Source organism: Falco cherrug, chromosome 3 (assembly GCF_023634085.1).
Source record: "Falco cherrug isolate bFalChe1 chromosome 3, bFalChe1.pri, whole genome shotgun sequence".
Classification (NCBI taxonomy): Eukaryota; Metazoa; Chordata; class Aves; order Falconiformes; family Falconidae; genus Falco; species Falco cherrug.
Window position 1 is genome coordinate 36,893,267 of NC_073699.1, and position 21,109 is coordinate 36,914,375.

The 21,109-nt window shown below is 36.4% G+C and overlaps 1 protein-coding gene across 10 annotated transcripts in view; it reads left to right on the top strand.

Annotated features, from left to right (window-relative positions):
• Window positions 1-19,174, top strand: part of SNX16 (sorting nexin 16) — a 28,219-nt gene extending 9,045 nt beyond the window's left edge. For 8 of the 10 annotated variants that reach the window (XM_055704680.1, XM_055704682.1, XM_005432206.4 and 5 more), the window contains 6 exons: window positions 385-471; window positions 5,547-5,695; window positions 11,284-11,353; window positions 15,628-15,764; window positions 17,257-17,373; window positions 17,643-19,174. In XM_055704680.1, coding sequence (XP_055560655.1) covers window positions 385-471; window positions 5,547-5,695; window positions 11,284-11,353; window positions 15,628-15,764; window positions 17,257-17,373; window positions 17,643-17,748 — 666 coding nt within the window. In that variant the 3' untranslated portion in view covers window positions 17,749-19,174. Of the gene's footprint in view, window positions 1-384; window positions 472-5,546; window positions 5,696-11,283; window positions 11,354-15,627; window positions 15,765-17,256; window positions 17,379-17,642 lie in introns of those variants that run through there. The other 2 variants (XR_008731330.1, XM_055704684.1) reach the window with 2 other exon arrangements.
• Window positions 19,175-21,109: the final 1,935 nt, after the last annotated feature.

Genomic DNA, 21,109 nt, shown 5'->3' on the forward strand with positions numbered 1-21,109 from the left:
TAAGATTAGCTTCAAGGATTAATGAGTAAAACTATAATTCAGCAAAGGTTAAAGTAGATCACTAAAACATACTTGATTTACCCCATTGATAGCTGAGGCTTGTTTCTCTGTGGAAGAAATCTGGATGCAGTTGCACAAGCCCTTTCTTAGAGACCTAAAATAGTTAAATATACTTAAGAATTATAGAAACTCCTTCCTTAAATTCTGAAATTAATTTATACTGTTTGTACTGAAATTAAGTTCGTGGTGTTGGGGTTTTTTAAATCCAATTAAAGAGTCTCATTTTATCCACAGGTTTTGTAGCATTAAGAAATAAAGGATAACTTCAGCCTTCAGCCAATACAATGTGAAGTTCTGTACCTTTTTTCCTGTTTTTCCACACAGGTGTACAAAATACTGGTAAAAAGAAGTCCAGAGGAAAGTTGGGTGGTTTTCAGACGGTACACTGACTTCTCCAGGCTTAACGACAAGGTGAGAATTAAACATCGTTAAATTCTCAGCTAACTTGCCTCTCTTCTTTCATGTTTCATTTTCTTTGTCTCACATTTTGGTCACCCTTTTTTCTTGCCATTTTTTACTGCATATAGAACGCATACTGTATTAATGATTGAAAAACATACAATTCCTCATTTTTCCTAAGATGCATGAAATAACTAATGTAAAGATGGTATTTCTTCATCTGAAATTGTTGGTGTGCTTCATACTTTATTCCTAAACTATGTGATAAAGGTAATACAACTATTAAACAGTTGTATCCCCTGCATGGAAGTAGAAATAGGGGCCTGTATTCTCTTGCAGGAATGATCCAATAATTTTTCAGTCCTTTTCAGTGCAATAATCTCTGCTTTTTTCATGATAAAACTGAAGTTTCATGAACATAAGTAGTTCTTTGTATGCTGGTCAGTCAGTAGTTTTCAGTGTTTTCAAAGGTAATTGTGAAATATTTCAGCTCTTTAAAGCTGAAGACAGATATGATAGGTAAATAGGAGTTCTGAGTCAGCAACTTCGTATTTTTAGAACACTTGAAAGAAAAAAAAACATTTGTACAAGTTGTGGGTTTTTTTTTAATTGGTAAATAGTGTTTGGCTATCGCATTCAGCATTATATCTATAGAATCATTGAACTAGAAAAGCAGAAGTACACTTTTCTTTGTCCTACTGTCAACTCCTAAGAATAATCTTTCATTGCAAGTTTAACGCGTTTTCTGCTATTATGTTCATTCATGTTCAGGCTTGTAACATTTTAACACTCCCTTTTTTACCTATAGTAAGGGGCTTTTTGTATATCTTTTCTTCTCCTTGGATCAACGTGCCTAGTCAATAAAAACATAATTCTGATTTAGTTTTGATTATGGACACGAACTTACACATTTCTGTGGGTTCTTGGCTTGACCTATTTGGATGTCTTTTAGGCTATCTTTAAAAGATCAATGCAGTCTAAACTGATACATATTGTTGAATGTGAATTACTTTAGAGATTTCTTTCTGAAGAAATTTCTGCCTTTAATTCAGTTTATCCTAAATTAAGGAATGCCTTGATATTGGTGAAAGCCTGACTTCTTTTGAAATGTTTGTGTTCTGGGAGTTTCAACTCCAATTTCAGAAGTCAAGTCATGTAACAGTTTGTATTTTGGTCAGCTATGTCAGATACAGGTCAAGAACTGGTTTACATACATTGACTTTCAGTGTGGTTATCAGTAGTCTGAAAAATTAAAATGCCACAGGTATTCATTTTAGAATAGATGTTTAGATTTTACAAGTGAAGTCCTTAATCTTTGCAGTCAAATCTTAGACAAAAATGTTTGGCTTCTCACACTATTCATGGGTATTAGGATTTCTGTTTCAAAGGAAGAACTTTATTATTGCCTTGTGTTGCTTACTGAAGCTTTTTCATCTTTCAGTATACATCTAAACCTTTAATATGTTGCTGTTCTATAATTCTCTAGAAGTTTTAGAATTATGGTATGTTTCAGTTCCTGGAACTGGCATTTCTGTATCATAAAAAGCATAATGTCTTGCAAACTGAAGATTAAATGGTTAAATGTGCCATCAGTGGTTAAAAAGATGCAGTGCAACACTGGCAATTCCTTGTTCTCTAATGGCAAATGCAGACGTGAAGTTGTATGCATGTGTACTGTCAGGATTTTCTGTATCTCCTAGAATTCCACTATGAACAAGAGAATTATACTATCTTATAAATCCTTTCCCCCACCGTCCTTCTTGAAGTTGGTGGCAATTACTCATTCCCTGAAACAGTACTTGAAACTTGGCATTAAATGCCAACTGAATTGAATAATTGATCACTACATGTATAAGTTCGAGGTATTAACAGAGAGGGGAATGGCTTTTCAGGAAGACCAGGTAAAGGCAAAAGAGCAGTATGTTTTGTATATGTCAGGTACATACTTATTCACAAGTCCAAACTGAGAGTTGGATTTTGGCAGTGGCTAAAAATGAAGAAAATGTGAAAATAAGAACAGTGTCCCTATAGGGACATGCTTAGACAAAATCAGGACTAGATGAATTAATGCAGCTCAGTTAACTAACAGAAGCAGCTAGTGAACTTTTTAATAGCACTCTTTATTTGCCCTGATCTCTCAAAAAAAAAACCCCGACAAAAAACAGAAAAACAAGCCACAAAACAGATGACCAGAGTATCTTAGAAAGTGTTTTGTTCTTCAGCTGGTTTCTGAAATACTTCAGTAAGGAACAGCTAATAAAACAGAAATGAGTGGGAGTAAAAGAGCTCAAAACCATTAACTTAGCTTTAACGAATGAAACTAATAAGTGCAGCAGCAGGTTAAGACTTGAACAGATTTCAAGTGTGAACAATATGTTTTTTGTCGAAGCCATCTACTTTGCAGGCAATGAAAAGGTTATGAAAACTCCACACCTACTGAAAGAAGACAAATAGATGATGATGGCAAAGTAATCCAAAGTAAAGGAAGAATGAGATAATGCCAGTATAGGTACACAAGAAGCCACATAATGATCTAAGTCAAAAGTAATTTTTTTAAAAAAAAAGAGATAAGCACAAGAAGAGCAGTACAGTCTTTGAAAGACTTAACGCAGAAGTGCTGAGATGCACGATGAACTGTCACAGGATGCTAAAAGCGATAGGTTAAGTTTTATATAATTCATTAGAGATGGAAGTAAGGGAAGGAGGCAGTAAAATAACTCAGTTACTTGAGAGCAAACTGTAAGAAGCACATAGCGAATGTTACAGCAAAGACTGAAATACTGTCTTGCTGTAATGTTAACAAGAAATTTTATTTTATTGGATGTTAGAACATGACAGAGCTTGAGGGGTTAAGAGCAAAGGCTAAAGTAAAGACATTTGGCTAGATGCATGGTTTTCTGTAAGAAAGCCTAGTGGATTGGAGAAGTATGTGAAGAATGCTCTTTGGTCCCATAAATGGTGGGAAAAGAACTTTGTAAAGTTTATTACTGTGCTGGTATTGATATTATGCAAATAATGATTTCATTATCTTAAAGGCCAGTCTTAAGAACCAAGAAGTTACCCATTTCTCCCTGAGCATGTGCCTCATGTGATATGCATAGTGTATCATTTGATGATGTAGGGGAGAGACATCTAAAAAAGATGCTGGATCTAAGCAGGCAATCACAGCCAGCATAACTTCTCTGACCCACAGTTTTCCTGCTGTGTCTGAGGAGTGTTCAGGAAAGAGTGCCCTAGGACTGTGCTGTTGAAAATTACTCTGCTGACAGCAGCTAGCTTTCTCATACTGTCTTCATCCACAAAAGGAGTAATCTGTGGGTAGGCATACTCTTTCCTTAGAAATAAATTACATGGTCTGCATTACCAGACAAGTGAAATTACCATTAAGCAGAAATCTGTGTGGTTGAAGAGCTTTCCCAGCAATGGTTGTCTGCAGTCCTCTCTACATCTAACACAGGAACGCATTTTTTTATCTTCTCTGGGTTCAGTTTTATTCAGTATTTTATTAACTTAAGAGGGGTTGTGAAGCATAGAGGATGCTAACATATATGGTATTAATAATAGCTTGGTAAGAAGATGAAGGAACTTTGCATGACCAAAGATAAACTTAAAAATTACCAAGAAGAGTCTAATATCAAGATGAAATTTAGGAGGAGGAAAACATATGCTTAAATAATTAAATGCAGAAATAGAGCAAGGCTTTAATAATAAAGCATTCTATAAATAAGAAACTAATAGTTATCATGGGCTTTTGGAATATACAATACTTGTGATGTGAAAAAAGCACCTTTCTTGTCCTGTGAAATGGCACTTAGATGAGAAAGGATGATCCACTAACATGGTTCTCCCTTTAAACTGTTTAGAGAGATTCTAGCTGAAATAGTTTGTGGTTTTAACTTCTTAAAAACTTAATCTGTTGAAAGAGCAATCTGTTATCATTTTTCATGAGTCCAGAAGGAGTAGTTAAATAAGTAAAGTTATTGTCAGAAGGCTTAAATCAAGATACCCTCTGAAGAATTACCTTGTAGCTAGGTAAACACTGAGTGCTAAATTGTTTTCAAGGCAGATTCTGGAATCCCTGTCACTGGAAAATTCATACAACTATTAGGTGTGTGCAGTATATCCCTGACAGAAGTTGACTTAATCCTGTCTTCAGGAAAAGAATAAATGATTCTTGTGGCAGTTGGAGGAACATTAGATTTTGTAAATTTCCTGTTGGTTGTAAATCCTCTTCCAAGATTTCTTTGTGTCAAGCATCCCTTCCAATAAAACACATCTAAAAATTGGGGTTTATGAAAGTGTTAATTTTTTTTATATTCATGCATATTAGATAAATTAATTGGCATCCTTGGACAGATCCATCATTATAGAATTTTATGCTTCCATCCACTTGCATATTTAATTTATGAATTCAAAGAAAAACTGTAGGTATTTCTGATGTTGAGTATACCCTATTACTATTTAAGTGACTTAAAAAAGCAATTTTGCATGTTGGTACTAGGGTTTGGGCCGCATTCAAATGTATGTTGAAATTTTAATATTCTGGGTGTACAAGGGAGCTACTCTTTACTAGAAGTATCTCATGCATGTGTTGTAATTCATTCTGCTAGCCCCCCCAAAAAAGATGAGTTGCAGAGTTGTAGGTCTGTAATGGGCTTTTGCATATTTTTTTTTAAGTTTATTTAGTACTTGCTATCCCTGAGTGCTTTAGAAGAAACTCCACTGAAATGCTTACTTATCTGATACATTTTACTTACATAAAATTTTCTTGGATTTACTGATTGAAAGGCATTAAATAGCAGACTCTGAGATGTTAAATAACAAAGTAAGATTCTACATTTCCTGTTTTATGTGGTAAATTTGAGAGGTTATTTGATTGTGTGAGGTATCACAGCAAATGACAGAAATGTGCCCACAATTTATGCTATAGTGTGATTGTATTTATGTTTGAGACTTACCTTGTGCTTGAAGTTAACAATAGACAGAAAGATCCTGTAATTCTGAGTACAGTCAGTGCCTGTGTCAAATTCAGTATTTCATAAAGACATTTTCCCCTTGGTTTTCTTTGGCTTTGATTTCTATTTCAGCTAAAAGATATGTTTCCAGGCTTTCGGTTGGCTCTTCCCCCAAAGCGCTGGTTCAAGGATAATTACAATCCTGACTTCTTGGAAGATCGACAGTTGGGACTACAGGCATTCCTCCAGAACCTAGTAGCTCACAAAGATATTGCTAACTGGTATGTGATTCAACTTTGGTTGTGGATTTGGATTTTTTTTTTTTGTCTAAATTCCTCATATAGGTGCCTAGACTCAGACAGTATATCTTTGAGCAATTCAGTAAGGAATTTAGTAACATCAGTTTTGTGCGTTTGGTCATTATGTGAATTATTTAATATCTTATTAAATTAATCCTGTCCGAACCTAAGCAAAAAAAAACATGGGGGGGGTGTGTGTGTGTGTGCAGTATTTTTAATTGTATATGGTTAACTACTAACTGAAAGCTGTAATATTTAAAATGTTAGCCTAATCCCATGTTTACTCCTAAAACATTACTTCTGTGTGCTGAATGTGGAATTGCTACATTGTTAATTTATATTGAGATTAAATGTTAGGCTTTCATAATGCAAAGTACCTACACTATTATACGACTAGTTCTTAAAATGTGTATTAAACTGAACGTTTTTAATTTATACAACGTGATAGTAATAGAAGTACCTTTACAGACTGCTTTACATAAGTAAATGTTAACCACAAATCAAAACAGTTTAAGAGTCTAAAAAAAACAAGTGCAGAAGTCTAGTTGAACATTTTCTTTTTTCATACAAAGTTTAAGGTTCTTCCAAAACTGGAAGATAAGCACAACACAATTTTGGCAAATGAAATCTAAAATCGTTTTAATATAGCCCAAAAGAGAATTTGAGTAAGAAAGTTGCAGTGGCAGAGCATTTGCAACACCAGAAATAAAAAAAGTTGAGGTTGCTGTATCAGAGATTCTTTGAGGAATGATTCTGAGGAACTGTCTTCATCTAAAACTTCATTAAAAACAAAGAGTAAGGAAATCTCTAGAGAAAACAGCATTCCCTTACGAATTTTAGAGGAAGTAAAATGTGAAATTGCTGAGCTGTGGTGTGAGACTATATAATGCTCGTAGCTGCTTTTTAGTAGAATGGCTATTACTACATTTGGCACGCTTTTATAAGGCATTTGACTGTTGCATCTGAAAGCTAGAGACCAGTAAGTCAGTCTGACTTTTGGTACTGCTTGTAATAAAAAAGAACCAAAGTGATAAACAGGTAAATAAAAATAATACTTGGAAAAGCAATAATGTCTTTTGCAGAGGGAAATGTATCTAACGAGTAGTTATGAAGGAGCTTGTATAAAATGGTTGAAAGGCAAGGGGAAAAGGATTGATGAAAATCTCGGGGTATTATACATGGCATGCTGGATCACAGTTTACAGGCACTGTTGTTCAGAATATCTGGAAATTATCTGGAGAAGGGAATGAACAATGAAATTATGAAGTATTGTAGAGGGATCCTGAGGCACCAAGTGACACTCATTTTCATGTCATGAAGTGCAAATTGACAGCAAGTATGTACATACAGAATCATAAACTCAATTGTGTTTTACAACCTGGAAAATAACTATTGGTATTGATACAGTTTTCTGAATCAGTTCAGTATTCAGCAATAGTCAAAAAGTTGCATAAAAACTGCTGAAGAGGAACTGGGGGGAGGGGGGAAGTTTTTGCTGTGGGAATCTGAATTGCATTTCCACATAGTCCAGTGCTAAAACATAGCATTTAGTTTCAAAAGAGGGTCTGCTAGAGGTACAGGGAAAAAAGCAAGAACAGATGGAACTACAGACAAACATCCCTGCAAGAATGCTGTCTTAGGAAAGGGCTGGCTAAACAAGGCATATGAAATCATCAAGGGTATAGGGAAGGTAAGGAATGTTAATGTCTTGGATGATTCATAGTCATCTCTCAGTATGTCACACTGAGTTGCGAAGCTTTGCTGTGAGATATCAGAGACAGAAAGCTTAAATAGAAAAAGAAATTGGGATCAACCTGGGAGTTTCTGTCAGTGGCAATTAAACATGATTATATGCGTGAGCTATGTGGCTGATAAGTTTAAGAACTTCCTGTTTGTTAAATTACATAATAATAGGTGTGCCAAAAAAAAGGAATTATCCTCTCAATGTCTGTCTGCAGCAGCATAACATAAGTGACTGGTCTGCTTGAATAGAATAAAATCACAGAATGGTCTGGTTGGAAGGGACCTCTGGAAATCACCCAGTCCAACCCCCTGGCTGCTAAAGCAGGTTCACCTGAGCAGGTTGCACCTAGAGCATCCTGGCGGGTTTTGAATGTCTCCAGAGGAGACTCCACAGCCTCTCTGGGCAGCCTGTGCCAGTGCTGTCACCCTCCAAGTAAAGAAGTTCTTTCTCATATTCAGATGGAATAACAGCACACAAAGGCTTTATGCTTCATGTTGTTGCAGCTAGTTTGGTGTCTCAGCTAGCTTGTTTGTATCTTGATGGTGGTCCATATTGGACAAAATGGTGTTTGTCATAATTTAAGGCAAAAAGTTCCAAAACATAACTTTTAGACTGTATCACTTACGAAATGGAAAAAGGCATTTAAATGTTTGTGGAATCAGTTTGTATTTTGGTTAATGAACAGATAGTTAATTGAAACGTGGTTTTGAGGAAAACTGACCTTGGCTGTGTAAGACTCTACATGAAGATTAAGATTTTTAATAGACTTTATAACCTATTGTTACAGCTTATGTTCTACTGTTTGGATCTATGGAAGGTCTGGATACCTTGGGAAGAGATTAGAACTAGGGAAACTTGATCTGTCTGATTTCTTTATTAGTATTTTTTTTACCTACTTATCAAAGAATAAGTTACCATTAATGAAAAATAATATTTGCACCTTATATGAGCGGTGGTGAGCATCTGACTCTGCTTCCTCCTTAAAAGTGCACAATTTACTTCTACAGTTTTGCAATTAAGTCAAATTGCTTGGGTAGCACCAAAACCAGATGAGCCTTTGAAGTCTCTTTTATTTCTCTTTATGCACTATATTATCATTGAGACATACTGACAGTAGGAAATTTGCCCTTCAGGGATAGGAGACCTCATTTGGTACACCTACTTTTTAATAAAACTGGATTCACAAAGTAGTTTGAAGATAAAATGTAGGATGGTATGCAGGTGACTAAATTTAGAGTTTGTGTTCTATGGATTTCTTATATTTTGCCTTCTATTAAAGATTCAGTGAAAGATCAGATTGAAATCCACCCACAGAGTTTAATGTGTTCAAGAAAATTTCATACAATTCACAGAGCGGGAGAAAGAAGTTTTACCTGCTAAACAGAAGTGTAATTTGGCTTTATCTAGATGACACAGCTCTCCTCTGCCTCCACCCTGTGTAAGAAGCTTGAAAGGGAGGAACTCGGTCAGCTGTTGAGTCTTGTCAGGGATCCCCTGTGCCACACTGGCCCTTGCTGCCCTTTGTAGTGCTGGTGTGAGCTGGCATCGCTGCCTCCCTTAAGGAGGATGCCAGGTAGCACAGGAGTAAAGAAAGAAGCCACGTACAGCAATCTGTCATGTGATGTACAAGAATTCTGTGAAACTTTTAAAGCAGAATTTTCTCCTGTTTGTAAATGAAAGGAAGAGGTGCAACCCCAGGAGGGGAGAGCAGGGTCAGAGCAGACAGTACAGCTAGGCTGCAATTGAATGTTTGTGCCATCAGGTGTGTATTTTAAATAATGAAACAATGTTTTCGGTGACCTGTGGCTTTTAAGTTTCTTGATCTCTTTATGGAAAATAGTGAATCTACAACTTCCAATTTCAGAAGTTTTGAAAACTGTAGAAAAAGACAGTTTTCTGTCAGCAGCTGTAGGAAACCAAAGAAAATGTGTTTGATCTGATGTAAGTTGATGATATATGTAGATTTGATATTTTTGCAGAGTTATTTTTCTGGATATTTTGTTTTTTTCTCACAAGCATTACTGCATGTTATGACATTTCAATGTTACTCTTTCATAACACAATAAAATTACTCGCAAAACTTAGAAGTTAAATACTTTTAAAATGTTTGAACTGAGCTGTGTGAATTAGGGTGAAGATATTGAAGAAAATGGTAAGCAAAATTTTTTCCACATAATGAATTCTTCTGCATTAGGCATACGTGAGTTCCTTCAGCATCTTTATGAAAAGAACAATTCAGCCATTAAGGAATGGACTTGAGCATCATGTTGGAAAAAGGTCGTTTCGGACATTAAACTATTTGGAAAGGAAAAAACCAACCCTGCTGCTCTCCTTGAAATGTATTTTATATGCCTGAATACCATGTCCCTTGGTTTGAGGTTATGTTTTCTAATCATTGAACTAATGACTTGTTACCATCTATCATTTTTTGTGCCAATTGGAGCGGTGATCTTGGTTTCTGTAGCAGAATTTTTTTATTTTTTCTAAAAGTACATGGAGGAATTGGTTTTAGTAGTACAGGTTTAGGCTATGGCTTGCACAGATTGACTAATGTGAGACGGTGGAGAGGGCAACAAAGTAAAGGTTTAATATATTTTAGATAAATATTGTCCAGAGCTTTTCTAAAACTAAAAGTGATGGTATAATCAATGGTTAGTGTTTGCACAAGAAATTTCTCTTCTGGTTTTGCTTGCCAAACCTGAAACTGTTTGATTAGGTTTGTAGTTGGGTAAAAGTTTCCTTTCATGTGTTTGTACTTTGCATCTGCCTCAAACACAGAAAATGAGCAGAAGGCAGAAAATTCCTTCCTTTTACTCTTACCTTCCCATGGGACTTAGAAGAGGGAAGGAATTAGTCTGGATTTACATCTTCTGGTTTTGTGCATTGATTGCAGTAGGAGATGATTTAAAGATTTATAGTACGAAGTGCAAGCACAGAATGGCTAGTAAGTTACTACTTGCTAATTGGTTGCGAATACAGTATTCTGACTGGAGGTTATTTACAGAAGAATGACTACAACAGAGCAGGAAAGTATTAGAAAGGTGGCTGAAGTGACATGTTTGGAGATGTTGAAGAGTTCTGTGAAAAGTAATCTAAACTTGGAAGATAGAATGAGCAAGATGCTCAAAATCCTCTATAGTAAAGCACAGGATTACACGTACTTCTTTCTTCTGGACTGTGCAAAACAATGCACAAGGGAGATGACAGTTTTACACAATTTTTAAATGTGTTTAGAGATAGCGATGTAGTATATCCATGCCCTGTTAACCTTGTCACTTCTTATTCTAACTTATTCCTCCATATATAAAAATATCTACTGTATGTATAAAAGTTAGAAATTGTGTATATATCAATGAATTATGATCTTAGCAACATGGAGACACATAAGCATGTTTCAGTACCCATGCTTAGCTCCACTATTATTTCCTGAAGGGACCTGCATATGGATTTTAGCAACATACTTTTTCATCCATCTTTTAATATTTATTTTTCACTAGGAGAATTTTTCAAACTTCTTCAATACCAAAGTGATAAACTTGCTTGTCAGTTGTCATGTAGTGACGAATTCTATGAAGATTTGAAAAAAATCATGTTCTGAATTGGCTTAACTCTCTGTACTTGCACAGCTTCTGAAATCATATGTTAAATACTGTCTCTGGTTAAGCCATACAACTGAGACAATATTGTAAATGTTATTTTGAATACTTGAGAGTAAATTGGAGGGTAGATGTTTGTGTCCGTTAAAGAAATACTGTGCATGTACAATCATATTTGCATTGTTACTTTTTTGTACTTCAAGTAATTAGCTCTCTTTTATTTGCTAAAGCCTTGCAGTGAGAGAATTTCTTTGTCTGGATGATCCTCCGGGTCCTTTTGACAGTCTAGAAGAGAGCAGGGTAAGTGCTACATAATATGACAAAAGCAGAAGGCAGTAGTTAGAATATTATAAAATCTGCTGAACAGTGTGGAATGAAAGACTTTTATTTCTGTTCTTTCACAAAAACTTGCAAATGGATGTATTTCTAAAACTGATACAGTCTGATTATTGGCACACACTGATAATCTGACCAGTGTACTTCATCCCAAGGTATAATCTCTTCCTTTTTGCCTTTTATGACCAGTGGATGAAACTTGTCTTTAAGTCAACTGTTGAATATAAGGAGAACTTTTTGTAGATTTACATTCAACACATTGTGACCTTAGACTTCAAGTCTTGCAGTAAAATGTTTCTTGCTATGAAATGTAACAACAGGGATAATTCTGACCACCAGAATAGTGTTCTTGCAGATAACTGTTGTGAGTAGTGGTGTAAAAGAGCCTTTCAACATGCATTTGAGTACATTGAGCAAACAATACTGGATGCTGCAGCCTGTTTTATTAGAAATAGGTTTCACTGGCATGCAGAGGTGTATCAAGTGTGACTAGAACAGGTGGTCTTAGTTTTCTTGCTTTAGAATAACTGTATTTTGGAATTGCACATATATTGTTAATACTGTAGAAATCACGAACGTTAAGTGATGTTCCTTCAAATAAATTCAGTTACCAGTTTTGTGTGTAAGTGAGAGTACCTTGGCTCTTGCTATATTACTATGTACATCTGAAGGATTTGATATGTTTCTTGTGTCATAAACTCATATTTGATTTCTATACAATCACTTTTCATTATAGCTATTTAAGTTGATGAAAATTACCAAGAACTACAGGAATTATTTGGTCAGATAATTAATAAAGAAGTTTAAGTGCTGCCTTCATTGAGGTTTTGATCATGTGTACTGCAGTGGAGTCTCAGGGTTATTCTTCCGCCATAGGAATTCAGGCAAACTATTAAAATAGCTGTGCTGTTGTAGTTTGATCTATTAACCATTTTTGTAAAGTTGTTTGAGAAAGCTGTCGTAAGATTCTGGTCTCCAAGGGATACTCCACCTTATTACAGAGTGGTTGAAGTTGGAAGGGACCTCTTGAGATAATCTAGTCCAACTCTCCTGCTCGAGCAAAGTCAGCTACTGCATGTTGCCCAGGACCATGTCCAGTCAGGTGCTGAATATTCTACAGAGGAGACTTCACAACCTCTCTGTGCAACACGCTCCAGTCTTTGATCACTATCACGGAAAAAAAAAAGTTACCTTGTGTGTTCAGATTGAATTTCCTGTTTTTTAATTTGTACCCTGTTGTCTTTTGTCCTGTCAATGAGCATCACTAAGAAGAGTCTGGCTCCCTCTTCTTTCCTTCCCATCAGGTGTTTATACCCATTGATGAGATCCCCCCTGAGCCTTCTCTTCTCCAGACTGAGGAGTCCCAGCTCTCTCCTCCTCTTACCACATGAAAGATGCTCAATAATAATTGATTACAAACTTCAATTATGATGTTTGAATTGTGAAACCTGGGGTGCTGGTGGACAGCGAACTGGAGATCAGCCAGCTCCCTCAGCACTCAGAGGTGCGATGTGTCAGGCCTCATGGACTTACGTATGTCCAATTTGTTTAAATATTCCCTGACCTGGTTGTTTTCCACTGAGGGTAAATTTATCTTGCCCTTTCTTGTCTTTCCCTCTGGTTGCAGAGGTCTGGTATTCCTGAAGGCTGGGCTTACCAGTCAAGACAAGGCAAAGATGGGATCGAGTACCTTAATGTTTTCAGTGTGATTTGTCACATGCTGTCGATTTGGCAGCAGGTCCATGGTTTCCCTAGTTTTCCTTTTATTGATACGTAGAATCTTTGTAGAATCTTTTCTTGTTTCCTTTCACATGCCTTGGCAGACTCAGTTCCATTGGCCTTCACTTTCTTAGCACTGTTCCTGTAAGATCAGACAGCAGAGCTATACTTGGTCACCTCTCCTTGCTCCCACCACTAGTACACTTGCTTTTTATGTCTGAGTTGGGTTAGGAGTCCCTTGCCTATCCATACAGGCCTCCTGCAACCTTTGTTTGACTTCCTACTTGTTGAGCTGACCTGTTACTGAGCTTGAAGGTGATGATCCTTGATTATCAGCTAGCTCTCCTGGACTGCTCTTGTCTCCAAGGTGGTTTCCTATGGATTCTTTCTTCTAATCAGGTTTCTGAAGAGGTTGAAGTCTGCTCACCTGAAATCAGTGATGGTGGTCCTGGTTTTTGCCCTGCTCCTGCCTGTTAGGATCCTGAACTCCTGCGTATCAGACAGCATGTATATCCATCCCTCACACTCTTTTTTTTCCCAAAACAATGCCTAACTGTAGGACAAGCACTATGGTTCACACTTATTCCTGGAGATCATTTTTGAAGGGATCTCAAAAATCACTTCTGTTTTGCTTTACTGTTGTCATACAAAGCATTGCAAAAAAAAATAATCTTGTTACCATTTTCCTAATAATGGAAAATATGGATATCTTCTGTTGTTCTACATCTATTATTCCAGTTCAAGAAAGACTTGCCGAAACATATTTATCTTTTTGGGGAGGGGTACAGGTACCTCCCTCATTAGAAATCAATTCAGCCATATAGAAAACTAATCACAGAAATGTAGGCAAAATATTCACTAAAGCAATCTGGTTGGGTTTTATTTTTGTCACATCCTTGGTAATTATTTCCACAGGTCCTTTCCCAGACATATGTGTTTCATGATCCACTGAAGAAGGAATCAAAGCTGTCTTCCAGCTGGCCTAGTTTTGTTGCCTTTCCAGAAGTTAGAGGAAAAATTGGTCCCGCCTGAGTATTAGAATTGTACCACACTCCAGGTGTCCAGCTCTTCAAGGAGCAAGATACCTCATTACACACAATTCCCTGATAGGTCTTTCTCAACTCCAGTTCACCTTTCTGCTGTTACTGCATCGTTCAGAAATGTTTATGTTTTCTTGGCTGTGAACAGTGACTTCCTTTCCTTGGGCAGCTGATACACAGATTGCATTAAGAAATGACTTTTTCCAAAAGGCTTTGTTCATTTTTCATGTAGAACAATGAAACAGTTTGCACCACCTGTGGAATAATTTTAGTTAATCTCTGAAGAGGAAAATGTGCATGTGCATAAATCTAAAGATAGGAGTAATATAACCTAATTATGTTCTTAAGAAAATGATGGGCAATTTTCAGTTAGGGCACCAGCAACCCTGAACAGTTTTACAAAATACACTAGAATTCACTTAACTGACTTGGATGAAACAGGATGACTGCTTAACCAGAATCACCAAAGAGGATGAATTCCATGCCATGTGTTCTCAGCTCTGGTAGATGTGAATAAATGTGGCTTAACTTATGATTGGTCTTCGTTGGCTGTCAGCTAAGATAAATTTGCTATCTGAATCGGTAAAAGAAATTAAAACTCAGTGCAAGAGAGACTTTAAGCAAGGGTCCCTATGTGTGGGTTTCTTATTTAGTGAGAATATGTGAATTATTAAATCGGAATTGCACATTACTGTTGGTAGACTTGCTCTTTTCCAGTAATAGAAAAGCAGGCTCTGTGCCAAAGCTTCTATCACTTCCTGCATTTGGTGGATGTTGCATTATACATTGGCTCTTCACTTTTACGTTTTGAGATTATTTGCTGTCAGATTCATCAGGGTGTATTATATATACATGTCATGCTCAGCAGAGTAACACAACATACCATGGGTGAGTAGTTAAGTGTTCTTAGTGTTTCATTAAACTTTTTCAAAATGTTTTTGTATTTGTCTCCTCTCATGATTGTTGTATTTTTAACAGCTGTTGGGTACAGAATTCTAAAACTTTTTCTTTATCCTGGGTAAGGGAAGAATACAGACTTTATCCAAATACTCCTAGCATCTTGGGAGTAATTGGAGACTTTGAAATTGACTTCCGAATCATGTGACAACAAAGTTTATATGAGGGGAAAAAGGAAGCAGGGAGTTCAGCTAATGTTCCATATAGGCAAAAAGGTTCAAAGTTAGGGACCGCTCATCAAAGGCAATAAACCTCTTTCGAAAGTCTGTCTTGTTGTGATATCAGTGATGTGATAAAGTATTTGCATGGCAATTTAACGTAATAAATTCATTGTTCAGAGCAAAGTGGCATTGTTTCATTAAGGACAGAACTTTAAAAAGAAAAGTTTACATAGCTCTTTATAGTAATCAATACAAAGGAAAGCAGCTATAATTCTGTTACAGGATGATGTTTCTAAAAGAAAAATCAATAAAGGCAGTTCACTGAAGTTAAATGGAAGCTGTTCTTAAATCTGCCTTTTAGGCTTTCTGTGAAACTCTGGAGGAAACAAATTACCGCCTACAAAAAGAACTGCTTGAAAAACAAAGGGAAGTTGAATCGCTGAAGAAATTGTTAAGTGAAAAGCAACTTCATATAGATGCTGTTGAAAGAAGAATTAGGTATGTAGAAATTTTGTGAGGTTTAGGAGTTTCTTTTCAGGAAAACATTTTCTCTATATAGTTGCAAGCACCAGCTTTAAATGTGTTCTTAGAAAACAATCTTCCCTACGTAATTACACACAGAGCAATATTTTCAGTAGGCTCTTTCTTATGTGCTAGCTAAAAAGCTGTTGTTTAGTACTGATGACTGAGAAACTTCTTGTCCCATCTTTTCCCTCTGAAGTAACTGGGATTATGTTTCCTAATCCTTTAAGTCTTCTGAGGATAAAGCAAAATTTCTATTCTGCTTTTGAAATGTTGGCTATATTAAATGCCCTGCTAGAGATGAGAGCAGTGGAAAAATAGCTCTGAGTTATACAACTCTGTACTCAAAGTTTTGATGAGCACAGTGATCAAGCAATTATATGTCTGTATTAATGTCTTTAATTTTGTACTGAATTGCCTGGAATGCTGCCGCAGATAGCATTTAAATAGCACTGGACATTGTCCATTTAAATCAAAGGGAAAAATGGTGAAGTTTCACAATAAACTTTATGGTGCCTGTCTGCTAAACTTTGTAGCAGGCCCGGAGCAGTTGATGTTGGGCTGTTCGGTGTCCTGCTAAACCTGCTGAGTCAGTCATTGTGGGGTTTTCTTAGCAAAGGAGTGAATTCCCATGGTCTCTTCAGAAGTTATTCTAATACTGCTTGGATTGTTGAGTCTAGTATATCCAGGCAGACTGACAAATCACATCTTTGGACATAAGGTTTAAGTGAACTATATTTGGAAAAGGATTTAAATGGACTTCTTGTGGCTTATTGAAAATGCTTATTTGAATACCATATCCAGTTTGTGAACTTCAGGTGGCAGCTTGATTGATTTAAATTAAACTAAATTGATGTATGTTTTCCACACAGAGCAATACTTTGGAAACAAGTTTTTTTGGTAATTTTACATGACAATATTCTCATTTATAGCCAAGCTAGTTAGACTGCCAATTTGCGTTGCTGTTAAGAAGAAATTACTACCTGTCTCTGTATCATTAATGGGAAAATGTATTGCTCTGAAACTTAATAGCTGACTCTAAATTTACAATGACAAACTTGGGAAACTGTTGAAGAAATCTTTTTATCATCCTGCCTGTCGTCTTTCTGAGTATGTTTGGTTGTAATCCTTCTGCCATTTAGGCAAGATGTGCATGGCTTGGATCATCTGCTTGTAATTTCTTACCTAAAGTCATAATTGCTCCTCTGGGACTTGAACTTTGTAAAGCTACCAAATTGTGGTACAAGGAGAGGATTTAATTTAGTTGGGGAATAAGCAGCTGGAGTAAATAAACTGTTTAAATAGCTATCCAGTGCAAGCCCTGCATCTCTGTAGTAATAAAAGAAATGGGGCATGTAGGAGTGAGATTGATAGGTTCCCAGAAACTGCAAAGTTTAAAATTAGACAGCTCTTCAATGATAAACATTTGCTGTATGGATTGGTGGTACTCTGTTCTTATCTGTTGTAGGGATTTGTCTTTAGGAAAAATGACTCGTCAAATGTCAGGAGAAGAAAGTGAGTGCAGTGGCGAGGTGGAGTCTTCTGCAGTTGAAGCAGACCAGGGTACCCTGGGTGAGGACAGCTGGTAAATACTATTCTTTTACTTATCTTTTTAGTTTTTGTTAAAGTTTGTTTTTCAATATTCGGTCTTGCATAGATTCTGCACAGCTGAGGAATTCAGCATTTTATCACACCTCTGCTGCATAAAGGCCCTCAGGATAGATACTTTTTAGATCCGGAATAAGCAATAAGTTAAACAAGCTTTATAAATGTTTTGTGGATCGCCGTCATAAAATTACTATGGAGGATCATATTAGTTTTCATTTGACAAAGTTTATTGATCTCTTGTTGCAGCTCAGATAAAGAGAATCATGAGACATGCTGGAGTGGCTCTTTGGCTGAAAATTCTGTGCCAGAAATCGAAGTCGCTGAAGTAGCGTATACTGCTGATGAAGAATAATAGATCAATAGCAGCTGTTGTTACCTGGGAAAGGTTCAGGTGTGGGACATACTCTGTGGGTAGGGGCATAGAGTAGCTGTGAAGAATTTACAGCAAAGAGCAAGAATGCACATATTGAATGTTTACATAAATCCTTACAAATTATTAACGTAATAAATATACCCAGTGCTGCTTTGATTTCAGTTTTTATCTAGCCTTTGTATATTTAATATATTAAAGTCTAATAAGGGCTAAAATCAGCTGAAGTTTAGGTAGTGTACAAACACAATTTGGCTGACTTTCGTAGCAGACCGATGAAAGCTTCACATGAAATCGCCAAACGCATCTAGCATGTCATATGTTGCCACTGATGTGACACATTGGATGTGTTCATCTGTTTATTTGTGTTTTCATATTCTTATAGCCATAAATTAATGCTTGTTGAAGTAAAAACGGATTCATCTTACATTTAATAAGAGTGTAGAATGACTTGGTTTTAAATTCTGAAGTTGAAGAATATTTCTCTGGAAATTTTAATGCAATGCAATAGGAAAACTTAGAGTACCAAGAGAAGAGTATTTATGAAAATGGAATTGTAGATGGACATTTTTTTTTAAAAAAAAAAAAGGTCACTTTTGCTGAAGGAACTAATAATGAGACCCCCAAAACACTGTGTATTTTCATCCCAAGATAGCACGCTGTAATACATCTTGTTCAGTAATGCTGCTTTGAAAAACTGGGATACCTTTGCTATATACCCATGTAACAATAAAATTGGTGAGTTTGCCTTTTACTTGGAACACTACCTCTTACCATCTTGCTAATGCATTCATGTTTGTTTAAAAATGTTCCAGATTATATGGAGGTTATTGAAAGACTTGTAAAGAAGCCATATTTTTTTCTGCACAGTTCATAACTAGATTGAATCTAGTTGCAATGTATTTTTGTTTCAATATATTGTACACGTGGGGATGTTGCTCCATATGTTATATAGCCTATTTTTCAAAATGTATTAAGACAGGAGATGCACTTTATAATTAAGATTCCATTGTGCCAAGTTCAGTTGGCTAATTGGTTGAGAAAGGGGAGAGTTGCAGGGAGAGGATTATGCAGTGCCTTTTTGTATTCACTTGTTCATTACTGCAGAATTTTGTTACAGTGCTCTGGGTCAGTTCTGTGGAATCTTTTGATACAGCTTGTTTCTGTTCTTCACTTATTTACTGAAAGTGCCTTGTTTTATTCTGCTTTTCTAATAGGAAGAATGTTGTTTTGTTTTAATTTTTTTTTCCCCCACCCTATACCACCCACAACATTGTTTAATGTTGTCAATATGCAGTGTCTTTGTGCTGGAGTTTTCAAAGGGAGCTTTGTACTTCAGGCTGTGCATACAATGACCTTTATGCAGAACTGTATAAACCTTCCTGGTGAAATAAAACTATGGACAAAACACCTGTCGTCTTTTTTCCATTGTAGGAAAAAAACCCACCCACATTCAATGTCTTACCTAGTAGAAGGATAAAAATACTAATAGAAAGAGACATTTCTTAACTCAGTGATTTCCTGCGCTCAACTTTTGTTCTGAGTTTGGTTTGTCCCAGAAATTGTCTGCATGAAAATGAATGAGAATGCTGTAGCAAGACACCAGAAAACTTACTGTACTTCTGTTGAAGATTAAAGTAAAAAAGGTACTAATCTTTTTTATATATTCTACATAAATAGTCATAGTAGTTGAGTGAACTCAAAGTTTTGATGCCTTACAGAAAACTAACGAAATTCTGTCAGATGTCACCTATTTGAAAGGAAGATTGAACTGTGTGTATTAAAACGGTGTTGGGTTTACAACTGTAAGTGTTTTAAAAATCTTGAAAAGGTGCTTGGGTCATGCATGCTAGGAGTTTCTAAAGTACTTCATGTAAATCTGCAAATCTATTAACTAAAGAAAGCATTAATATAGCTTCCAATTTAGTCATGAGAGGGCAAAGAAATGGAAATTTTGTTGTGCTTTGTCTTTAAGGTTTGTAAGATATTTTGCTGGCCCAAAATGTTTAGCGTCACATTAGACATTTTTGTTTAGGGGGGCCTTGATTTTTAATTAAACTGGACAGAAAAATGTGAATTTGTCCAGCATCCATGTGGTATCACTTAGCCTATGCTATTGGTTAATGAATGGTTACCACCCTTAAGGAACATGCAAAACTGGAGGTGTGCAACCCATGGTGGCCTTGAACATTCTGATCAGGATGGCTACCAAGTCTGTCCCATACTGATATTTATTTTTTTTCTGGTACGCGTGCTTTCATTCTGGCATTATTTTTCACTCATTTCCTTCTGCTTTCACTTGCTGCTGCAGTTTCAGTACAGAAGAAGCCAACTTTCAACTATTTCATTCATGAGAATTTGACAGTGGGGTTCTGTGCTTTTCACAATGAGCAGAGGAATATTCAAACTGGAATTGGAGCAGAGTGAACTAATTGCTAGAATTGCAACCAGTAGCACTTCGTTCTTTTCTGTTGTAGTTAAATCATTCCAAAGGTAATTGTCTTAATAGTTTAGCCACTGATTTACAATGGGTGGTTTTTTTCCAGTACTTTTAGATTGTGATAATTTGTACCCAGCTTAATCTTACTGGGGTTTTGCTTTTTCTTATACTACATCTTAAATTTAATAATCCTGCAGGATTATCCTCCAAAGCACTTGCTCTCTGCCCACACCACTTCTCTGCTTTTGATTTGTATAGTCCTAAATCAATTAAAATGCTGACTAGTACAGAGTCAAGAATGAGTCCCTATAAAACTCCCACTTCATACCTTTCCCACAGTGACGAGCATTAGTTACTGTGAGTATAATAGTCCTATTGAACCAGCTCAAGCAAGGCGGCAAATGCACTGATTTGTGAAACTGCACCTGACAGTTGTAGGAGAGAATGAATAACCTACGCAGTGTGTTTTCGGGTGGGCTGCTCTACTCACCTCTTTGTGTTTAGCTTCTCTTTGTTGCTCTGGAGGGTTTTAGTTGCAGAGAGAAGGGATGTGGAAAGCTCCTGTTCTAGGTGGTGCGTGTCTGTTCCAGACGGTTTTGATTCTGTGCATCTCATTAGACCACTGAGTAGTTTGATTTTTCTCTCTGTGATTTCTGTGATTCCTTTGTTGAAATGTAGCTATGAAGGACTAGCAATTATCCTGCTAGAAATTTTCATTTCTAGTGGAACTGATAACAAATAGAGCTTTTTCTAGGAAGTTTTACCTGGTTTTGTTTGTGGGGGTTTTTTCCACACACAGAGGGAGGAATTCTTAAGAACTGTGCTGTGAAGTTGCTGCTGCTGCAATCAGGTTTTTTTAAGAAATGACAGATAACATGAATAAATAGTCTGAGGTCATGAATC